At 34.1% G+C, this 21,599-nt stretch overlaps 1 protein-coding gene across 2 annotated transcripts; it reads right to left on the bottom strand.

Annotated features, from left to right (window-relative positions):
• Positions 1 to 6,449: 6,449 nt before the first annotated feature.
• LOC105337027 (leucine-rich repeat-containing protein 15) lies at positions 6,450 to 12,589 on the bottom strand. Of its 2 annotated transcripts, none has more exons than XM_011441584.3 (2): positions 12,451 to 12,589; positions 6,450 to 8,825 (listed from the first exon to the last, which is right to left on the bottom strand). In XM_011441584.3, the coding sequence occupies exon 2, from the start codon at positions 8,801 to 8,803 to the stop codon at positions 7,247 to 7,249; it is 1,557 nt and encodes a 518-aa protein (XP_011439886.2). In that variant the 5' UTR covers positions 8,804 to 8,825; positions 12,451 to 12,589; the 3' UTR covers positions 6,450 to 7,246. The 2 variants fall into 2 exon arrangements, with proteins under 2 accessions (XP_011439886.2, XP_065924378.1); XM_066068306.1 differs by lacking the exon at positions 12,451 to 12,589 and adding an exon at positions 11,712 to 11,729.
• Between the last annotated feature and the right edge of the window lie 9,010 nt (positions 12,590 to 21,599).

The raw sequence follows: 21,599 nt of genomic DNA, 5'->3' as shown, positions 1-21,599 counted from the left end.
GAAACAATCATTCATTCAAAAGTAACATTTAATGGATACTTCTAAATGAGATGGCAACTATTAAACAATGTATAACTCATTTTTCTATAAAGACACAATACTTAAAAAATCAATTAGTTTTTAACTGGCCATTAGACCAAATGGCGTGTGGTATTTATCTAACCAGTGTAAAATTTACACTGACATTGGGATACAATAGTTCATTGTTTTAATAGTCAGACAGATAAATGAACCGAGATTGGGAATGGTTAATGTCGACTAATAAACACATTCTATTTACACCACGGTGCAATACTGCGCAATACCTCATGGTTGTTTAACTAGTAAATCTGTAGTGCGTATAGTGCATTTGTGGAGCCAAAGTTTACTTACATTTTCTCTTTGATCGCACATTCAAAAATACTACAGCTTTGCAAGTAAAATTTAAAAAGTCTTTGAATATATTCTATTTCATATCGTGATATGATTCCAAAGATGTGAGCTCTTTTTAATTTAGGAAGACCCTTCAATTAATGAACGCGTATTAAATAAGTAGTTAAGACCAGGGAGACCAATCGCTTAATTTTTTCATTTTTTTTTTCTGGATTAAAATTTTACTCTAAAATTTCTAGTGTATGATTATTGAACTTGAAGGCATGTCGTCGTCCTTTCAGATTTGCATGTCAAACAAAAGCACGAGAAACTTCTGAATTACCTTGCATTCTTAAAGTGGCATGGTCACGATTTTGGTCAAAAATTATTTTTCCGATTTTAAATATTTACATTACTTCGGTAAGGCTTTTCTAATAGGCAACCAAAATATGAGTGTCAGCCGTTGAGAGATACAGAGTTTTAAATATTTTGCTATGTTGAAATGAAAATTCCAGTTTTAGACCTTATATGAATGTTTTAAACATTAGGAACTGTTTATTTACGCATAAAGTGAATCAAAAGATTGACTCATTAGCTTAAAAAGATTTTTTACTGGTATATTGAACCTATGTAAACAAAAACAGGGCACGAGCCTTGTTTACATGACAGAGAATTGTGAGCCTGTATCTTGCTTATAACTCTTTGTAATGACTCTTACATTTCATTTGATTAGAAATGCAATTCTATAGCATTGTAAATAAGAAAAACAGAGAAATAGAATTTGACCAAAATTGTGACTATACCCCTACAAAAATACCCATATGTTCAATGTCGATAGTTTCTAAAAATTTATATGCAAAAATACATTTAAGACTTGCATAGCTATAAGGAATTTTTTGTTGGAGGACAAATCGGAATAATCGCTTATGACTTTTGCTTTGTGGAAGCGTGCAGGTTTGAGGTTTGGTTTGTGGGTCGGTGTGTGTGGTCTTGTTTATCAGTGTTTAGGCTTGTGGATTAGTATGGTTTTGTGGGTCGGTTTTAGGGTTTGTGGGTCGGTGTGTGGGTTCGTTGATAGGTGTGTAGGTGAGTCTGTGAGTTTGTGGATTTGTGTGTCGGTGTTTGGGTCAGCATGTAGGTTTGTGCGTCGGTGTGTGGGTTTGTGTGATCGGTATGTAGGTTAATTGATAGCTGTATTGGTGTGTAGGTTTGTATATCAATGTGTGAGTTTGTGGATCAGTGTGTAGGTTTGTGGTATGTGTGTGAATCAGTGAGTGGGTCGGTGTTGAGTCGGTTTGTTAATTTATAGATCAGCGTGTCGGTATGTGTATCGATGTATAGGTTTGTGGGTCGGTGTGTGGGTTTATGGGTCGGTGTGTGAGTTTGTGTATCGGTGTGTGGGTTTGTGTATCGGATCGTGGGTTTGTGAGTCGGTATATGGGTTTGTGGATCGCTGTGTGTAGGTTTGTGGGTCGGCTTGTTGGTTTGTGTATCGGTGTGTGGGTTTGTGGGTCGATGTGTGGGTTTTTGGATAGGTGTGTTAGGGATTGTGGTTCTAAGTGGGTTTCTGGATCAATGTGTGGGATTTTGGATAGGTGTGTGAATTTGTGGGTCGGTGTGTGGGTTTGTGGGTCGGTATATGGGTTTGTGGATCGCTCTGTGTAGGATTGTGGGTCGGCGTGTCGGTTTGTGTATTGGTTTGTGGGTTTGTTGGTCTATGCATGTGTGGGTTTGTGGGTCGATGTGTGGGTTTGTGGATCGATGTGTAAGGGATTGTGGTTCTAAGTTGGTTTGTTGATCAGTGTGTGGGATTTTGGATAGGTGTGAGGGTTTCTGGGTCGGTGTGTGGGTTTGTTGGTCGGTGTGTGGGTTTGTGGGTCGGTATATCGGTTTGTGGATCGCTCTGTGTAGGATTGTGGGTCGGTGTGTCGGTTTGTGTATCGCTGTGTGGGTTTGTGGGTCGATGTGTGGGTTTGTGAATCGGTGTGTTAGGGATTGTGGTTCTAAGGTGGTTTGTGGATCAGTGTGTGGGATTTTGGATAGGTGTGTGGGTTCGTGGGTCGGTGTGTGGGTTTGTGGGTCGGTATATGGATATGTGGATCGCTGTGTGGGTCGGTGTGGGTTTCTTGATCGGTGTGTGGTTTTGTTAATTCATTTTTGAGAATTTATGATTCTCCACATTGTAAACATATCATCTTCGTAGTTTATATTTCATGAAAGTTTTCATCGTCTGCAGATTCAAGTTTGATTACTTTTAGCCATAGAAGTACGTCATGTGAAATGTTAACTCTGTAATCAATTTTGAAGGGTCACGCAGTTTTTTAATTCGGTTTACTAGGCAAATCGTTTACTTTGTCCAGCAGAAATTCTAATTCCAAGTTTATAATTGGAATCTCTTTTGTATTTATAAGAAAAATTGATTCACAAACTTTGAAAATAATACATATAATCAATACGTTTTAATGTAGAAAGTATTGTAATTGTTTAAAAAAAAAATATCCATTTAATTAAGAAATTGCAATAATGTGACCATATCTTAATAGTTTAAGGTGGTATGGGACACCTTCATATTGTTAAGTGCTTCCTTTCAAAATAAATAATAAAATGATTTGTAAATATTGTCTTTCAAAACATCGTGACCTAACAACGTAGCCTAATGGGCTAAATATTTTACGAAGAATCTTTAAGTCATGAGTTCGAATCCCGCTTGAGCATTTATAATTTTTACCTTTAAATTTGAAAATTTAAACTGATGAAAGTATTTTGATAATAATGTACAAAGATGCAGCTCGTCTTCTTGTTATATGACTTGTTTTTTTTTAATTTATAAAGAATTCAATTAAAGATGGTAAGTGGTGATCTAAATCATTTAAGTGAATGAAAATAAATCGTATTAACAGATAATCATCGTGTTAATATTTGTTGGGTTTAACCATTAACTGGGTTTTGAATACAATCCAACTGTTGTCATACAATAAATAGCTTATGATTTACTTTTAAGGCAAATACGCTGCGCCGTGTAATGTGAGAAAATATACATGTACATGTAATACGTTCTTGTGTGGTAGAAAGCACTTTTAGCAATGTTACACCAATGAATGGTGCTTTCTTCTGAGAAAAAAAAATAAACTTTAAATCTAAAAATTGAACTAACGTAGCTGTATCCGTCTTCAAATAATAGATTTTGAAATAAATGTAATGAGATCAATTCAATTTATATTGATCGCGTTAACCCATGAGTGCCCCCTTGCATTTACCGAGGGCATGAATTATACAAAGGATTTAGAATTGATTTAATTGGGTGAATGTTTATATAAAACATAAAAAAAAATCACATTTGCAACCATCGTTTCATTTACACAAACATTATCTCAATTGTCAATATATTTTTAAAAAATTATTTTTTTAAGAGCATGTTTGTTTCCATTTTGCATGTGCCTTAATTTTCTACAATCCAGTTGGGCAGGTCTTTACTTCGTCACTGTGTATTGACGAGACTTCTTGTACTTGATACAAAATATTTATTTAGCTCACCTGAGCTGAAAGCTCAAGTGAGCTATTCTGATCACATTTCGTCTGTCGTCCGTCAGTCTGTCCGTCCATCTGTCTGTAAACTTTTCACATTTTCAACATCTTCTCAAGATCCACTGGGCCAATTTCAACCAAACTTGGCACAAAGCATCCTTAGCCTAAGGGGATTCAAAGCTGTGAAAATTAAGGACCACGCCCTTTTGCAAAGGGAGATAATTAGGAATTTATGAAAAATTTCGAGAAATTTTCAAAAATCATCTTCTCATGAACCATAAGACCAGGAAAGCTGACACTTGTGTGAAAGCATCCTCAATTAGTGTAGATTCAAAGTTGTGGAAATCATGACCCCTGGGGGTAGGGTGGGGCCACAATGGGGGGTCGAAGTTTTATAAAGGAATATATTGAGTAAATCTTTAAAAATCTTCTTCTCAGAAACTAATCAGCCAGGACAGCTGACACTTGTGTGGAAGCATTCTCAGGTAGTGTAGATTCAAATTTATGAAAATCATGACCTCCAGGGGTAGGGTGGAGCCACAATGGGGGGGTCAAAGTTTAACATATGAATATATAGAGTAAATCTTTACAAATCTTCTCAGAAACTAATCAGCCAGCAAAGCTGAAACTTTTGTGGAAGCATCCTCAGGTAGTGTAGATACAAAGTTGTGAAAATCATGACCCCCGAGGGTAGGTTTGGACCACAAAGGAGGGGTCGAAATTATACATATGAATATACAGAGTAAATCTTTAAAAATCTTCGTCTCATGAACCATAAGACCAGGAAAGCTGAAACTTGTGTAGAAGCATCCTCACTCGTCAGGTAGTGTAGATTCAAAGTTATGAAAATCATGACCTCCAGGGGTAGGGTGGGGCCACAATGGGGGGTCAAAGTTTAACAGAGAAATATATGGAGTAAATCTTTAAAAATCTTCTTCTCAGAAACTAATCAGCAAGCAAAGCTGAAACTTGTGTGGAAGCAATCTCAGGTAGTGTAGATTTAATGTTGTGAAAATCATCATCCCCAGGGGTAGAATGGGGCCACCATGGGGGGTTGAAGTTTAACAAAGGAATATATAGAGTAAATCTTTAAAAATCTTCTTCTCTTGAACCATAAGACCAGGAAAGCTGACACTTGTGTAGAAGCATCCTCACTCGTCAGGTAGTGTAGATTCAAAGTTGTGAAAATCATGACCCCGGGGGTAGGGTGGGGCCACAATGGGGGGTCAAAGTTTAACAGAGAAATATATAGAGTCAATCTTTAAAAATCTTCTTCTCAAAAACTAATCAGCCAGCAAAGCTGAAACTTGTGTGGAAGCATCCTCAGGTAATGTTAATTCAATATTGTGCAAAACATAACCCCCGGGGGTAGGGTGGGGCCACCATGGGGGGTTGAAGTTTAACATAGGAATATATAGAGTAAATCTCTTTAAAAATCTTATTCTCATGAACCATAAGACCAGGAAAGCTGAAATTTGTGTGGAAGCATCCTCACTACTCAGGTAGTGTAGATTCAAAGTTTTGAAAATCATGACCCCCGGTGGTAGGGTGGGGCCATAATGGGGGTCAAAGTTTAACAAAGGAATATATAGAGTAAATCTTTAAAAATCTTCCTCTCAGAAACTAATCAGCCAGCAAAGCTGACACTTGTGTGGAAGCATCCTCAGTTAGTGTAGATTCAAAGTTGTGAAAATCATCACCCCCGGGGGTAGGATGGGGCCACAATGGGGGGTCGAAGTTTAACATATGAATATATAGAGTAAATCTTTAAAAATCTTCTCCCCAGAAACTAATCAGCCAAAACTAATCAGCCAGGAAAGCTCAAACATGTGTGGAAGCATTCTCAGGTAGTGTAGATACAAAGTTGTGAAAATCATGACCCCCGGGGGTAGGTTGGGGCCACAATGGGGGGTTCAAAGTTTTATAAAGGAATATATAGAGTAAATCTTTAAAAATCTTCTTCTCAGAAACTAATCAGCCAGAAAAGCTGACACTTGTGTGGAAGCATCCTCAGGTAGTGTAGATACAAAGTTGTGAAAATCGTGACCCCCGGGGGTAGATTGGGGCCACAATAGGGGGTCGAAGTTTAACATAGGAATATATAGAGTAAATCTTTAAAAATCTTCTTCTCATAAACTAATCAGCCAGATGATTCTTTATGATTGTTAAGACTTTGGCCCCAGGACAATTTTTTGGCCTCACGAGAAGGTTCAGAGTTTGATGTAGGTTTATATCCCATATATAAACTATTGTTAAGGATCTTTTTGAGAACTGCAATACTCAACATATGATATGACTATAAAATCATCCTGTTAGAAAAGGGACTAATGGTTATAAACATAAGAATATCCAGGGGGAAAATGGATTTTATTTATACAGGATCTACATGTATTATTGTACATTGACCAGATAGTTTGTATTATGACTCCATTAAGCTGATTTTATCATACCTATTGTTTCTCAGGTGAGCGATGTGGCCCATGGGCCTCTTGTTATTCTTGATGTTGTCCGCCATGCTTTTATTTTTCCATCACCCAAATAATAAAATGCAAAAATCAATGACAAACATGAAATGGATTTAATTTCCCTTTTATTCTGGATTTTTCCTCCACATATGTACATAGGATATATTTAAAATATGAAAGTTTGTGTAAAAAGCATGGAATGTGTTTGTCACATGCTTAAAAAAGAAGTAGCTACAACGTACTAGAAAAACTGGTAAAACGCAATAAAAAGGTGTTCACTCAAATTTACGCCACTGAGTAACGAGTATTTAGCATGCGAATGTAAGTGAAGGGAATGTTTACAGTTTAAGGTGGTAAAAAATCGTATTCAATCAGATGATGATAATCAAACTAAATCAGCAAAACAGATCATAGTTCAAACAAAATACAAAATCCAAAGAGAGATATGCGACTTTTTTGTTGGTTTTTGTTTTGTTGAATACAATTAAAAGCTATACTTGTTATATCATTAACCATATTATATCACAATACAATCATGTGTATCATTAAAATCGCATTACAAGGTAATTGTTTGTAAGAATCAGTTGAATAAAGAATTACAGGTATACAATAAAGTTTTACCCTTCCAAAGTATTGTATTATTTTCCCGTCTTGTGCCGAATAAGATGAAAAACGGGTGCGTCTATTCCACATGTTGCAATTGCAAGCATGTTTATACAGAACACTTGTAAACTGTTTCAGTTTTTGACACGTGATAAACTATTTAAGCTCCTTTGATCGTTATATCAATGTCCGTTTTCATTGGTAGTGGTGTTTCTTTTCAAAGGATAAAAGTGATTTGGGTATTGTTCCTATTAAAAAATTTCTAGATGAAGTGACAATCATTAGAGTATGATTTGAATAAATCACGTCAAAAGATTAGCTTTGTCTCTTGTGTTTGGAGTGTCTCCATGGAGATCACCGTTTGTAGATAGGTCGCTGTACTTGGGTTCTATAGTAAATGCGGAGTCGGTGTGGCGCCTGTACTTGAATTGTCTGTACCGGAATACCAACCGCTTCCGGTAGCGAACGATGAATAAAATAACGGAAAGTGCCAACAACGTTAAAGTGGCAGCTATCAGTCCGACAAGAACCCGTGATTTAGTAGACACTGCCGATCCGAGACTCATACAGGAGAGGCGGCTGAAATCATAGTCTTTGATGAGAAAGTCATCGGGGTTATTTGGTCTATGGCATTTTAACTTCTTGACGTGTTGCTGAGTTTGAGGGGTATCCCAGCCTCGATATGACTGAAGCCAACTGTTGCTACAGGAACAGATAAAATTGTTGTCATTTAGCATGACGTCCATTAACTGTTGCCAGTTGCACAAACTTTTCGGGAGAGTCACCAGACCATTGTTGTTTAGCACTACAGTGCGCAGCTCCCCCATGTTTTGCAAGAGATTTCCGGGTAGCTCTTTCAACATTGGGTTTCTGGTCATAAATATATCTCTGAGATTCAGGCCTCCAAATGCATCTACATCTACTTTACTAAGAAGTGGCATTTCTGATATTCGAAGATAACGCAAGTATCTGAGGCGGTCAAATGCCAGTGTTCTAATGGTTTGGATATTGTTGTCGCTTATGTCGAGATGACCCACATAGACGAGGTCATTCAATGCATTTGGTACTTCGGTGAGAAAATTCCCTGCGATAGAGAATACCTTGATTTTACATTCCAGAAGTGTGTTAAGGTTCTGATGTTTAACCTCGAAAGTCTCGATGTCAAGTATGCGAATTAAGTTGTTGTCCAAACTAACACTTGAGATGTTGGGGACATTTGAAAAACTGTATTTCTGTAGGTGTCGTATTCTATTCAAATTCAATCGCAACTTTTGAAGATGTGGAGTGCAGTTAAAAATGTGCGATGGAATCGTAGCCAGACTGTTATTGTCCAGATTCAGATAGCGCAAACTCGGAAGTATCAACGAACAGGAACTAAAAGAGTAGATTCTATTCAGGGACAAATCTAGTCGTTGTAAGTTAGGAACATTATGAAAAACATCCAAAGAAAGATTAGAGATGTAGTTATTGTTTAGAATAAGGGTCGTTAACGAGGTCAGGTTACAAAATACACCGTCCTCTATGCTTTCTAATTTGTTGGTTGAAATGTTTAACATTCGCAATCGGTGAAGCGACGAGAAGCTCCCTTTTTCGATGTTGGTAATGGAGTTTCCCTCCAAGCTCAACTTTTCGATGTTCACAAATTTTGCGAAATCTGTTTTGGATAGAGAGGTCAGATTGTTGTTGGACAAATCGAAAACTTTGATTATTGAAAAACTTCTAAACTGTTGCGGCACAGAGTTGTATCCATGACACTTGACGTTGGTTTGATTACAATTACAGTTTACAGGACATCCATCGTCAGCTGCCACTGACGCGGCGATCAGAGTACCCACCAAAAACAATAAAAACGATCTCATCTTTCTTTTTGTATCCTTTTGTCTGAAAATAAACAAAAAATCTTAATAACATATTGGTGATCTGGCTAGGACTATCAAGAACATACCACATTTTTGAGTGAATATTGTCATTCGTGGACAATAAAAAACACAAATTTAATCAAGGTAAAGGTCTTACAATAGTGAGATCATCCGTCAATGGATGCAAGATTAATTTTAATTTGATTCGGACAGGAAAAATAGTGTTTACAATGTAATTTCTGCCTATATTAAAAAGTCAATCTCTAACAGATACATATTATGAAATTTAATTTTAAATCAATATTAAAACAATTTAACTAAAAGAATAAGAAATACCAATAAGCATTTTAATGAAATCCGTTTTCAGCCAAATTTATCAAAGAATGTACAGAGTTTTAGCGTTCTAATACGGATACTGCCTGAAAGGTTGATATGAAATAATTTGTTATAAAGCAAATATGTAAAGTCAGAATATACAATTATTGCTGTTTTTATGTCAATATGATGATTTAGCTACCAGAAAAGTACAATATTGACCTCGCCGGAGAAAATTGTACTTCTCAGGTGGCTAAATTATTGTACTGATCGAAAAAACAGCAATAATTATTTTATTATATGTATTGTTTATTAGTCAACAGCTGTACAGCTCATAGACATATACAATTAATATACACATGTTATAATACATATACTGGTCACTTGAAAAAGGCAAGTTTATACATTAAGTTTTCTGATTACAAAAGCATTCTTAATATATTTACCTAAATTGCACAAATCCTTTACATTTTGTGTTGACAATAATAGAATTAATTTAAAGACAGAGGGTTTAATATAATAAAACTTCTTAAGGAATTTTTCTCTTAAGTTACAATAATAGGGACATTTCAATATAAAATGATATTCATCTTCTATATCTAAAGTACATAGAGGACATAAACGTCTTTGTAATGGAACATTGTTATATCTGGCAGTTTCGATGGTAAGACAATGGGATGATAATCTTAATTTACATATAAGTTTCTTATATTGTAAAGGAATTCTTTTTGTTAGATATGACTGCAAGGTACAATGATCAACTAAATATCTATAGATTGTACATTTGGAAGAGGCATTTATGTCAGCTAGTAAAGACTGTTTAAAATTATCAAAAATACGTTGCTTGGCGATCGTTAAAATAATTTCTGGCTTTTCAAAAAATTGGTTTTCCCATAAGTTCATTAGCCCAATACTTGTTAACATATTCTTGATCTCTGCAGCCCAGTTTTTACATTTGTTTTTACCTAAAGTTTCATTATACATGTTAACATAACATGAATTCAAAATGCAATTTCTTGATGATAAAAGTTTCATCCAGTATCTTAAAATACGTATTTTTCTGATACATTGCAGAGGCATTCTGCCCAATTCACAATAAATAACCGCATTAGATGTGCCCCTTTTAACATTAAGTATGTTTTTACAATAATCAAGATGAATTTTTTCTATATCTGGGGCAGAATGAAAGCCCCAGACTTCACAACCGTAGTAAGCAATGCTTCCTACATAAGTGTCAAAAAGGGACAAAAGCGTAGTAAAATTAAGACTCATATTACAACATTTCCTTTTCAGTGCAAAAAGCGCCTTCATACATTGTAATGACAATTGTTTCTGCGTAACATGAAATTTGGCATTGTAATTCAACAAAAGTCCTAGATAACAAAAACTGTTCACTACTTCAATTTGTTCACACATATAAAACCACACATCTTCTGTTCGCAAAATTCCCCCATTTCTAAAAACCATTATTTTTGTTTTGTTTACATTAACAGTTAACGACCATTTCTCTGTATAATTTTCTAAAGTATTCAACATTGATATGTTGAATACTGATTGAATATGATTCAGTGACGAATCGATTCAGACATTTTAAATTAAGTGTTATCAAGCGAAGATTTTAGCTTGAAGGCATAGCCGAACAAATGGAGAAACGTGACAATTCATTGGACGATCTATTTTTATTCAAACGGAGAGAAAATCAAGTGAATATAACGTTCTTTTTTCTAGATAGTTTGATATGAGCCAATCAGAGAGCTAGGAACTAACCAATCATATAATAATCTTATTAAATTCTTTTTTCTAAACCATTCAGTAAAACCAAAGATTAGAAAAATCAATAAATTACCGATAAGGCATGCGCAGAGAATTCTGTTTACTGATAATACAATAATTATTTTAAACGTTTATCTGATCCATTAGTGTTACAAATTATAATAGTTTTGTTTTTAGAGAAGAACTTTACACAAACAGTTTGTGAACAATAAAGCATGTCTTTCAAATGGCAGATATACAAGTAAAATGGTTGGTAAGCATGAATTTGTTGTAGTGTTAGTCTCACATTTTGTGTCTCAACAAGAGTGTGTATCAATCGTAAATGGTTATGAAAATTATAATGATGCTTATATATATATATATATATATATATATATATATATATATATATATATATATATATATATATATATATATATATATATATATATATATATATATATCAAGAGTATTTGTAGCCGCTTAATTGATACCTGTAATTATTATGAACCACCTCATAAGTCAACATAAATACGATGGTTAAGGCTTTCTCGAGTTTTATAAGTTGTTAAGCTCCACCCGCATGCGTAGTTTTAGTCTAATTATTATAAGACACTTTTTAGTCACAAGTGAAATAATCGTAATGTTTACGATTACCGCCAGCTATTTTGCCTATTTTCTTTCATTTCATAAATGAACGTCATGACAAACGCATGATAATTTCATTATAAAATGAACACGTAATAAAAATGACACAAGTACGAAAATGTGATTGTTATATGTAATTAAAATGAATATTGTATACATACTGGTTAAAGTTTAACACATTTTTCAAATTTACCGGTAGAATGGAATTCAATAAATGGAAACTCACGTACTAACACTCTAATTGAGGTTTGTACAAAAAATCATGACTTTGTTACACAAACATTCCACGCAGGTATGTTTCGAAATGACACAGGCAAGTCAACAAAACGTGCGCAGTCAATAAATCGAAAGTACACCGAGGACTGTAAAATGGTATACAGAGGATTTAAACACGTGTACAGGGCATGCAGCTATTGAAACCATACACAACAACTTATTTCAATAAATCCCCTTAGCTTGGATACCAATATCTTTCAAATCAAATTATTAGTGTGTTTTTACAATAGAGATAACGACTTTTGGTCGATTTAAATGTACTTCGCCATGAAATACCCTGAAGATATAAATCTACACTACGCTCGGGACTACAGTACTCAGTGCTATACGTGACGTATACGTGTGTATATTATAAACAGTCCGATGCACACCGATGCCATCGAAGCCTTGACTTCGCTTTGAATTGAATTAAGTGGTATAGCATGCATTGATTAGAATCAAAATGAATGTAAATTTTCTGTGAAACTAACAATTACAACATGCACACAGATCAAGCACAATGAAGCCGTGGTGTTGTGTAGATGACGCGCCCTGAACAGCTGAAAGATGATCTACCGCCGGACTGACAATGTGACTTTGGTGATTCATTCAACGCAAATAATACGTTAAATGTAATCCCCCTATCCGACCAAATAAAGAATGTAGACTATACTTACTACATGATAGATAAAAGTGTGCCAAAATCCACCCCCGTGTTTGTCCTTTCTTCGATATTTTTACGAAAATCGATAACTTGTCATCGCACCTGTTGTTTCGGTATCAAGACGGATATTTACCTGAGTAATGCAAGGGAAGTAACTCGTAGTATACACAAGAACAAATGGGGCTCCATGAAGGGTGAATTTGGTTGAAAATGGACCAACTTCTATTTGAATGGTACATAATACACATTATGTTAAATAATCTTTCTTTTTTTTCATCAATGCAATTAAAATGTTCTGACTGTTGACTTTGGCAATCAAGATATTTCAGAGAATCAATCAGTTGTATAACAAATTATGAAATTAACTCATGCAGATAGAAATATAGAAATCAATGTTAAAACTGTCAATTCTGAATGCGAAATGCTTGCTATGACAAAGTAAATAAAACTTTCTGGGTAAATAGAACAGATAGAAGAAATGGAAGAAAATCACCATATATTTTTTTAATAATGCCCAGAAACATAAAAAGATAAAAGGATGTGACAGTTTGCTATGAAATGAACGCTAATACCAAAAAAGTACACAGTATAAGATGAAATGCGTTTACTTAACTTTTTATTTTCAGTTAAATTAAAGTTAAGATCTATATGAATGTATTTTTAAATAGTCGTACGGTTTCAATAATTAATTAATTAATTATATATAATTTATATAGCATTTGAATGATACAGTTATTATTTGAGAAATGGCAGGCAAAACAAAAGTTCAGTTTCAGTTTCAGTTTATTTCACTCAACACCATATAATGGTACAAGAGGTACATAAGAAGACCAAACATATTTACATATACTAGTATACAATATAGTTGTAAAGGTCAAGAAAGTAAGTGGGGTGAACAAACAGTATGATTAATTTTTGAAATAAAGAAACACAATTTTCTTAATGTGATATAATCGACTGAAGACATGATTTCATAGAACTTTTTAGTGTTAGGAGATGAACAGTAATATGTATCTAAAAACTGACTTCGTAATTTACTTAATGCCTTGCATTCTAATATAACATGAAATTCATCACCAATTGTGTTACAATTATGCAAATTACAATAACGTTTACTTCTTTCAACAATACCTCACCTTCCTATTTCAACAGGAAGATGATGATTTGTAGTTCTAAACTTAACTAATATTTTTCTTAATTTACTGGGTAACAAGAGTAAGTAGCGTTCACATTCAAAATTTGTTTTATAAATTCTATATATAACACCCTTAGTCGATTCCTGAATATCGTTATGATATTAAATGTACCATTGTGTAACACGTACGCTTCCGCTCCAATAAAGATAGGAAAATTCATTTTAGGGGTTTTCAGACGTGAATGAAAAAAAATATATATTGATAAAGAAGAAGTTCTGAAACTACTTTTAAAAGTTAGTGGATAACTCAGTTAAAACCTATCACAATAACAATACTACATTGTACATTTTAAGTAAATCATCTTTGATGTACATGCACTTCTTTGTTTGGTCAGAAGAACCACATCGCTGAAAAAAAAATTATTTCACTGTGTCGGAAATTAGAACATTTAAATTGAGAGCCTCTGTGATGGACGACATATTGATGCGTCGCATGACAACAGATCTCGAGATTTCGTGCCACAGGGAAATTAGGGTTTTTGGGCCGTCTTCAAATAATTCGGTAAACCAAATTCATATTTTCAAAAATTCATGGAAACAATATTAATACCTAAATGTATTCCTTCTTAACGTCTGAGAAAATAAATCGTTAGATAGAAGAAAAAAAATAAATAGATATCATACATAAGTATATCATCATTAGTTCCAATCATCAACTTTTACTTGAATCAATGTTATATGGTAGTTCTAACCATGGACATAATATCAATGTTCAAATATTTAAAGCAGTACATACTTCTATTGCAGCAATAAAACGCTTTTTGTAATTATTTATGAAAACAGTATTTAGTCTTATTTTTTCTTTTCAAACCGGTACCATATTGTTAAAGTCTGTCCCAAGTTATTTTTTGATGATTTTTAATGCACATACCTGTAAAAGGAGTACAGTTGAAATCGATAAAATGGAAAATATCCAAGATATCTTCTTTGACAAATTGACCCTTTTCACTCATAAAAGTTTTCAGGAACAAACACAAATTTCGTACGGATATTTATAATGGGAAATGTTAACATCTTTACTCCGTTCGGAAGTACTCGGGACACCTCGCACACTTTTTCAACGTTATCATCCGGGTGGTTTATTAATGGCTGATGCAAAGCAAAATCCCCGTATATAGAATTTCTATTTTGGGAGGTGTATTGAGACCTGAAGGGTAGAGGGGGCTTTTCAAAACAGATAATCTGGACATTTTTCATATTAATGGATGAACGTAGTTTAAGCACAAAGGTATTTATTATTATCGAAATATCAAACGAAAACACTGCGAAGTGGTGGAAGCAAAAACTCGGGACAGAGTATATTTTTTTTCTTTTCTTCTTTTCATCTGTAACTTTCTATAGTCTGTCTTGTGTTATCAATATTTAACATTTAAATATTTCAATTTGTTCATTTTGACCTTGATATAGGGAGAGGACTAAAATAGGCTGAGCCTGCTGCCCAATCCAATTCAATATAGATGTATTATATTGAATAAAATATTGTTTAGATTATATACATAAGTCCAACATAGTGGAATTTACTTACACAAGATTCTACGAAAGCCGAGAAGGATCATTCGAGATTCGAGATTCAAAATACGAGATTCGAAATACGAGATTCGAGATTCGAAATTCGAGATTCAATATCTAAATTAACCAATCAAATCATGGATCTGAAACCTGTATCCTAGCAACATCAAACTGTTCTAAATAAAGATCATTCGTACATGCTCTTTCCTACAAATAAATGTCTGAATAGCTCTTTTATAGTGGTTATAAAATGGTTAAATTAACATTGATGAATTAACCCCACACAGTATAAACAATTAAATTAGAAATAACACTGTTGGCTTTGCGAATCTGAGTGGTTTTGTTTGCCCTGTATGTATTTCCCCCCGAACAATTTTAACCCGAAGTGTATTCGCCCCAACTGTGTAAAAATCGGCTCGCGAAGAAAGATCTGTTTAATCTAAATGTTTTAGCTATGAAACGAAACTCAGAAAAATAATCGACATGTCAAAATATAGGTTATGATAAAGTTTTAAACCATAGAAGATATAATGATTTACAACCTCAAAGACAAAAATCCAGATAAGAATAGTGTATTGTAGGGTATGGCAATGCCATTGTCGATATGAGAGAGAGAGAGAGAGAGAGAGACAGAGAGAGAGAGAGAGAGAGAGAGACAGAGAGAGAGACAGAGACAGACAGACACAGAGAGAGTTTTGTAGTGTCAAATTCAGTTTGATTTAGAATTTGAAATTGATTTGATTTGTTACAAGCATATATAGACAATAATTAAGCCTCTAAAACGAGAAAAGAGAGGAGGTAGCTAGGGTAGGGCAGACCAACTAGCAAGCTTTAATTTAACGGTGTTAGCGCACCTGTGATTTACATCGACTCTCTCTCTCTCTCTCTCTCTCTCTCTCTCTCTCTCTCTCTCTCTCTCTCTCTCTCATCACCTAGCATTTCCTTTTCCGTGAGGGGGCTTGGGGTATTTGTGATGTCTTACATTAGCTAGCGAAAATGATAAAAAAAAACCATGAAATTTTCTTTAAATTGTGTGCGGATGTTGTACGCCAATAATCTGTTTTCAGTATATACATTTCAAGAGGGGGGGGGGCTATATAGTCCTAATTAATTTGTCAGTTATTCTGTCCCCACTTTGTTTTCTCTTCATTTTCCAGGTTTTTTTATTTGGCTCGGCAAATTAATATAAAACTTTCTGTGTGGTTCCATAACGATGCACTGTAGATAAATTATGAGTAGTTTTACTTTTGATAAACAGGTACATATCCGTACTTGATTTTTAATTTGACTCTTATAATCGGATTTAATATTCCAATAATTATAGGGTAGGAAAGAGTAGACGGGACTTTTTTGCGCATATCCTACTGTACCATTCATTCAACACAGGTATTAGCACTCAGGTAATACTACATATTGATAAAAAATGAAAGTTTCCAATTACACTGTACATAGCTTCTATCACGCATTTTGACCCGTGCGATAGTTTAAAACAATTTTCAAAGCATTTAATGTAATTCAACCGATCATTTTTGAAATTAAATTTTCTGGATCCCCGCCTGATACGTCCGCCTTCTTGTATATTAGAATTACATGTACGTTGACCATATGTACACATTAACTTAATCGGCTATGTTATGGGACGATAACATTTTTTATCAATGTTTTTGCAGGATATGTAACAAATAACAGCCTATTTGTGGGTTTTTGCACTGATTATTTGAGATAATTTGCCGCCATCTTTTATGCATTCCACACACCACTCACAGTTTCTTTATTTGGTGTTCTGTGTGTATGGCGACAAATTGGTAAATTTGCACCACTCACCCCTTGTAGCTTCATCCTGATTACATTTTATCTGGCTAAGTGTAATGTAGTAGTATTAAATACACACATCTTTGTTTGCAGTGCTTATTTACATCTTTAGAGATTTACTTACAAAAAAAGTAAACATTTGTATGACTTATATGTAATTATTTTCAATTTTGGTGCGGTGGGGGGTAGGGGGGTAGGAAACTACAGAGAAACTTAACTTGGCTGTGAAACATATGCTTTAATTCTTTCTTGTTGATATATCAATGAATGAATTATAACAAAATATATGTACAACAATTAATTTTGAAATATTCATGCACAATCAAATAAAGGGTTTTACTGTTCTCTGCACAAGTATCGGCAATGTGAACAAATTGGCACCCTATCATCCCTACCTTTAATTGTAGAGAGTAGGTATCCTTCTATATTGAAAACAATTCCAAAAGTAAGACTCATAATAAGTTGTTTACTGAGGAAAAGGAAAAAAAATTGTATTTATTGATAATTCCGTATGATGTGGTAATATCTCAATGATTTGTTTATAATCATAGTACTAGTGTATCACTGTATGCATACATAAAAACGATAAGTAATGCTTATATTTATTAGTGAAACAGGACAGATTATTTATATTTACATGTAGATTATTTAGATACATGTACTAATCTTCATGCGGGGATCTAGAAAGGAGGGGGTCAGGGGATCTGGACCCCCTCCTTGGGAAAATTGGAGCTTATTAAATTTACATAGTAAAATTTTTTAAAATTGGCCTAGGACTCCCTACAGAAAAAATTAGCTACGCTTATGAAGTTCTCTACCATAACCGCATTTTTACACAAAAGGGGTGAATAAACCCGGGTTTTAAACTATTAATGGTGGTGAAATACCTTAGGGTTCAAACGCATCAGGTGGAAATGCACCAGGGCAAACAAAATCACTTAGATCCACAAAGCACACTGCATTATTACTAGTCTACTTAGATATTCTGTGTAAAAGTAAATACAAATAATTATTTAGTTAGTTAGGGAGAAGTGAACATAGCATTTATTTGTATATAAGAGCATGTACGTATGATTTTTATTTAGAACAGTTTGATGTCGCTAGGATACATATTTTCAGATCCTTGATTTGATTGGTTAATTTAGATATTGAATCTCGAATTTCGAATCTCGAATCTCGTATTTCGAATTTCGAATCTCGAATCTCGAATCTCGAATGATCCTTCTCGGCTTTCGTAAGATTCCGTATCAGTTCTGTCTTAGTGTTGAATTAGGGTTCATCTGGAACCACACATTTCTGTTGTATAGTTTCACTGGCTGTGTTACTAGACCTATTAGTGAATTAATAGCATCAAGTCCATTCCCTGTATTAATAAATCATAACATCATGACGCAGTCTCCGAATCTAGAGACAGCCATTCCGTACATGTTGTAAATTTTGAATTTACTGGGTGGCAGTAAAGACAAAATTTACAACATGACAATTCACCATATTCTGCCCCTAAAATTGTGGTCAAAATCAGAAGTCGTTCGTAGTTAATCATAGAATTCATCGAATAAAGAAACTTCATTGTGATTTAAAGAATGAAAAAGATGGTTGCCGTGGCGTTTGACAAATTGTAAATTTTTGATTAACCGATTGGGTGTAAATAAATGAAATTGTAAATTGTTTTTACTGTTAATTTTTTGTATGCCAGTATTGACAATGAGAAAAGTTGGTGTAGTACAGGTAGAATATTCAGTCTTAAGTTGTTTTCTATCTTTTTGACAAATTTTAACGAGAGTACACATACCCGTCAAACAAATTCAACTAAAATCGATACAAAGAGTGTGGGGGGGGGGGGGTAGATTTCTATACTGACATTTCATCTATTTATATTCAGAGAAGGTTTCTTACGGAATATTGTGAAATGTTTACATCCTTTGCACCTCACACAGCTTTTCAACGGTATCATCCTAATACTTTTATGTCTCTTGCAAAGCGAAATCCTCGGAGACTTTCTTTGTTATGGTTGTGTACTAGGCTACTAGCATTGAAACCTGAAGAGGCAGAGAGTGCGTTTCCAAACAGAAAATATGGACTTTTTAATTCTATCGAGTAAACGTATAGTATTTGAATAAAACTTAAGGTGTTTAAAATGATATTTTAAAATGATATGAAATAAATAATAAATATTTAGCAAAAAGTAGTGAAAACAGAAACTTGGGAAAGAGTTGTTTTTTATGGTAGCATAAGTGGAATAATAAATGTTAGTTAGCATGGACTGCCATGGAGTAGATGGAATGATAAATGTAAGACAACACAGGGTGGATGAAAAAACTAACTGTTGTTTGAATGACGAACGACAAATAGCACAAAATAGTTGGAGTAATATATATTAGTTATCATAGAGATGAAATAACGTATTTGTTAGCATGGAGCAGATCGAACAACGTATGCTAGTTAACACAGTGATATATTACATGTAATGCGCATACACGTGGTTAACGAATGCTACACATATGTAATCAGTTATTAAAGACTGGATGGAGGAATAACAGGCATACATAAGTTAATGAGTTGACCCCTCCACCCGCATAAATTGTAGACGCAGACAACCATTCAACCACTGTCTGATTATGGCGTTTCCTATTCCAAAGACCGAACACCGAGGACAGATCAAAGTCAAAACGTCAAAATATACTAAATTCTAAAATTATTTTTTAAAGTCAGATTTGAATTTATAGTCTTGGCTCTATTGTTATACTTGTATGGAAGAAAAAATGTTATCCGTGAATAAAGGGTTCCCTTCAAAGTGGACACATTATCAGATGTAAGATGTAATGTCAAAGAGTGACAGGCAATGAAAAATGATGGCGGTTCTTATGTCAAGATCAGAAATTATCAGAACAAAGAACCCCTTTGAAACACTGCGGTGCAAATCAATATTTCAGCAATATTCCAGTTTAATGAGATAAAGAACTTATTTCTAAATGATTGACAGATTATATTGAAATGCTTGGAATTTCGAGATCTTTATTCAAATGGTATGGATTCTCCCCTTTGTTCACAATAAAGTAGATTAACGAGTAATGTAGACTATTTGTTGAATTCCTCGCCAGTCATCAGCAGGAATGCATTAGCGTTGTACATGTTGTAAAGAGCACACGATACAATCCTGCATGTTACTTAACAAAATGTTAACGAAATGTCGACAATCAATTAGAATTTAAGGAGGTTTGATGGTTAACTAATTAACCATCAGATCTTCCTTGAATTTTAAAATATGATTTGTTAAGCTATAACCTATCATTAAGAAAAAAAAACATTTGCATATTTAAGCCTTGAAAGCTATAATACCTTATATAGAGCTCTTCTTATTAAGGAGATAAAATAGTCTAAAATGGCCACAACCGTCGAGCCCTAGGCCTCATTTCGTTTGAGGGTACAAACAATCGTAAATATACATGCATACATACTTACATGTAAATATATACTATGTACCCATTTATTAACTATATAGTATGACATTTGTGTGCAAGGTATTACTTATATACATTATGGACATAGATCATGCTAAATATCCTACAACATGTACTCACAGAGAGCCATGTACACTGTTTTGTCTCAGGCATTTTGAAACGATAAATATTTGGATTGCAAACGTTTCTTTTACAGTCTATTGCGAATATATTGTACACATATTACCATTGCAAACAGAATTATTTTATCACTGTACAGATACCATACAAGCGTCTCAATTCATTGCAGTCATCGTATAGAAAACATGCATACCTTTTGAGCATATTGTGTTTACCATTGCAAGACTTATCTTTTCATTGTGACATACTTTATCCTTACACAATCACAAACTCAATCTATCATCAATCGTAGATATAAATCGTAAATAAACAATATTCTCTTTCCATTACAAAGTATTTAATTATAAACAAATCATAGTTGGCGTAAAAAAGATTAAGATTGTAACAAACATTGTATAGCTATTGCTTTATAACATACTAAAACATTAGACCGCAAAAAATAAGTATTTGACCAAAATTTTAAACAACATATCGCAATATCAATCATTAAATCTACAGAAGTTCGGCGTTTCCAGATGAATGTGTTCGATATCTTCATCGAGTGTTTTAATGTTCGCAGCTAGTCACGATTATCTTAACTATCATATGGCATATTGTCCTTCAGATACATTATTCTCAAGTTGAGAATAGCTAAGTCACTTGGCTGCTACAAAAATGTCACAACCATATGGATACAGCTTAACCATGAAAACGTATAAAAAAGAATGTAAAACTCAATTCCTCGCAGACTTCTTAACTACCTCTGTTGGCAATTGACAAAGATTAAACAAATTAGGGTAAAAGGTTGCTCTACACAGCGGGATATTGCTAATGACAAAAGCTCGCCATTTGGTCTAAGAGAAAATATCGAGATATCATCTCCTTAGATTAGTATTTTTATTTTATTTTTTTTGCGAATAACGGATGTGTCTTCACGTCGAAAAAAATAGTCTGTATAGGAATAGTGCGTAAATCCCGGCAAATAGTCATGCTTACTACGAACTTTAACTGCACAATGTCAACATGTGTAATATGTATCTAAAATTTACTTTTTTTCGTGTGTTTACCAGTATCGAAAAGCCCATT

This window comes from Magallana gigas, chromosome 8 (assembly GCF_963853765.1).
Source record: "Magallana gigas chromosome 8, xbMagGiga1.1, whole genome shotgun sequence".
In the NCBI taxonomy this organism is placed as follows: Eukaryota; Metazoa; Mollusca; class Bivalvia; order Ostreida; family Ostreidae; genus Magallana; species Magallana gigas.
Note: the sequence above shows the minus strand (reverse complement) of the source record. Positions and strands in the feature narration are given on the sequence as shown.

Coding starts and splice junctions, on each gene's coding strand:
- LOC105337027 (XM_011441584.3), bottom strand. CDS start 8,803: ATGAGATCGTTTTTATTGTTTTTGGTGGGTACTCTGATCGCCGCGTCA.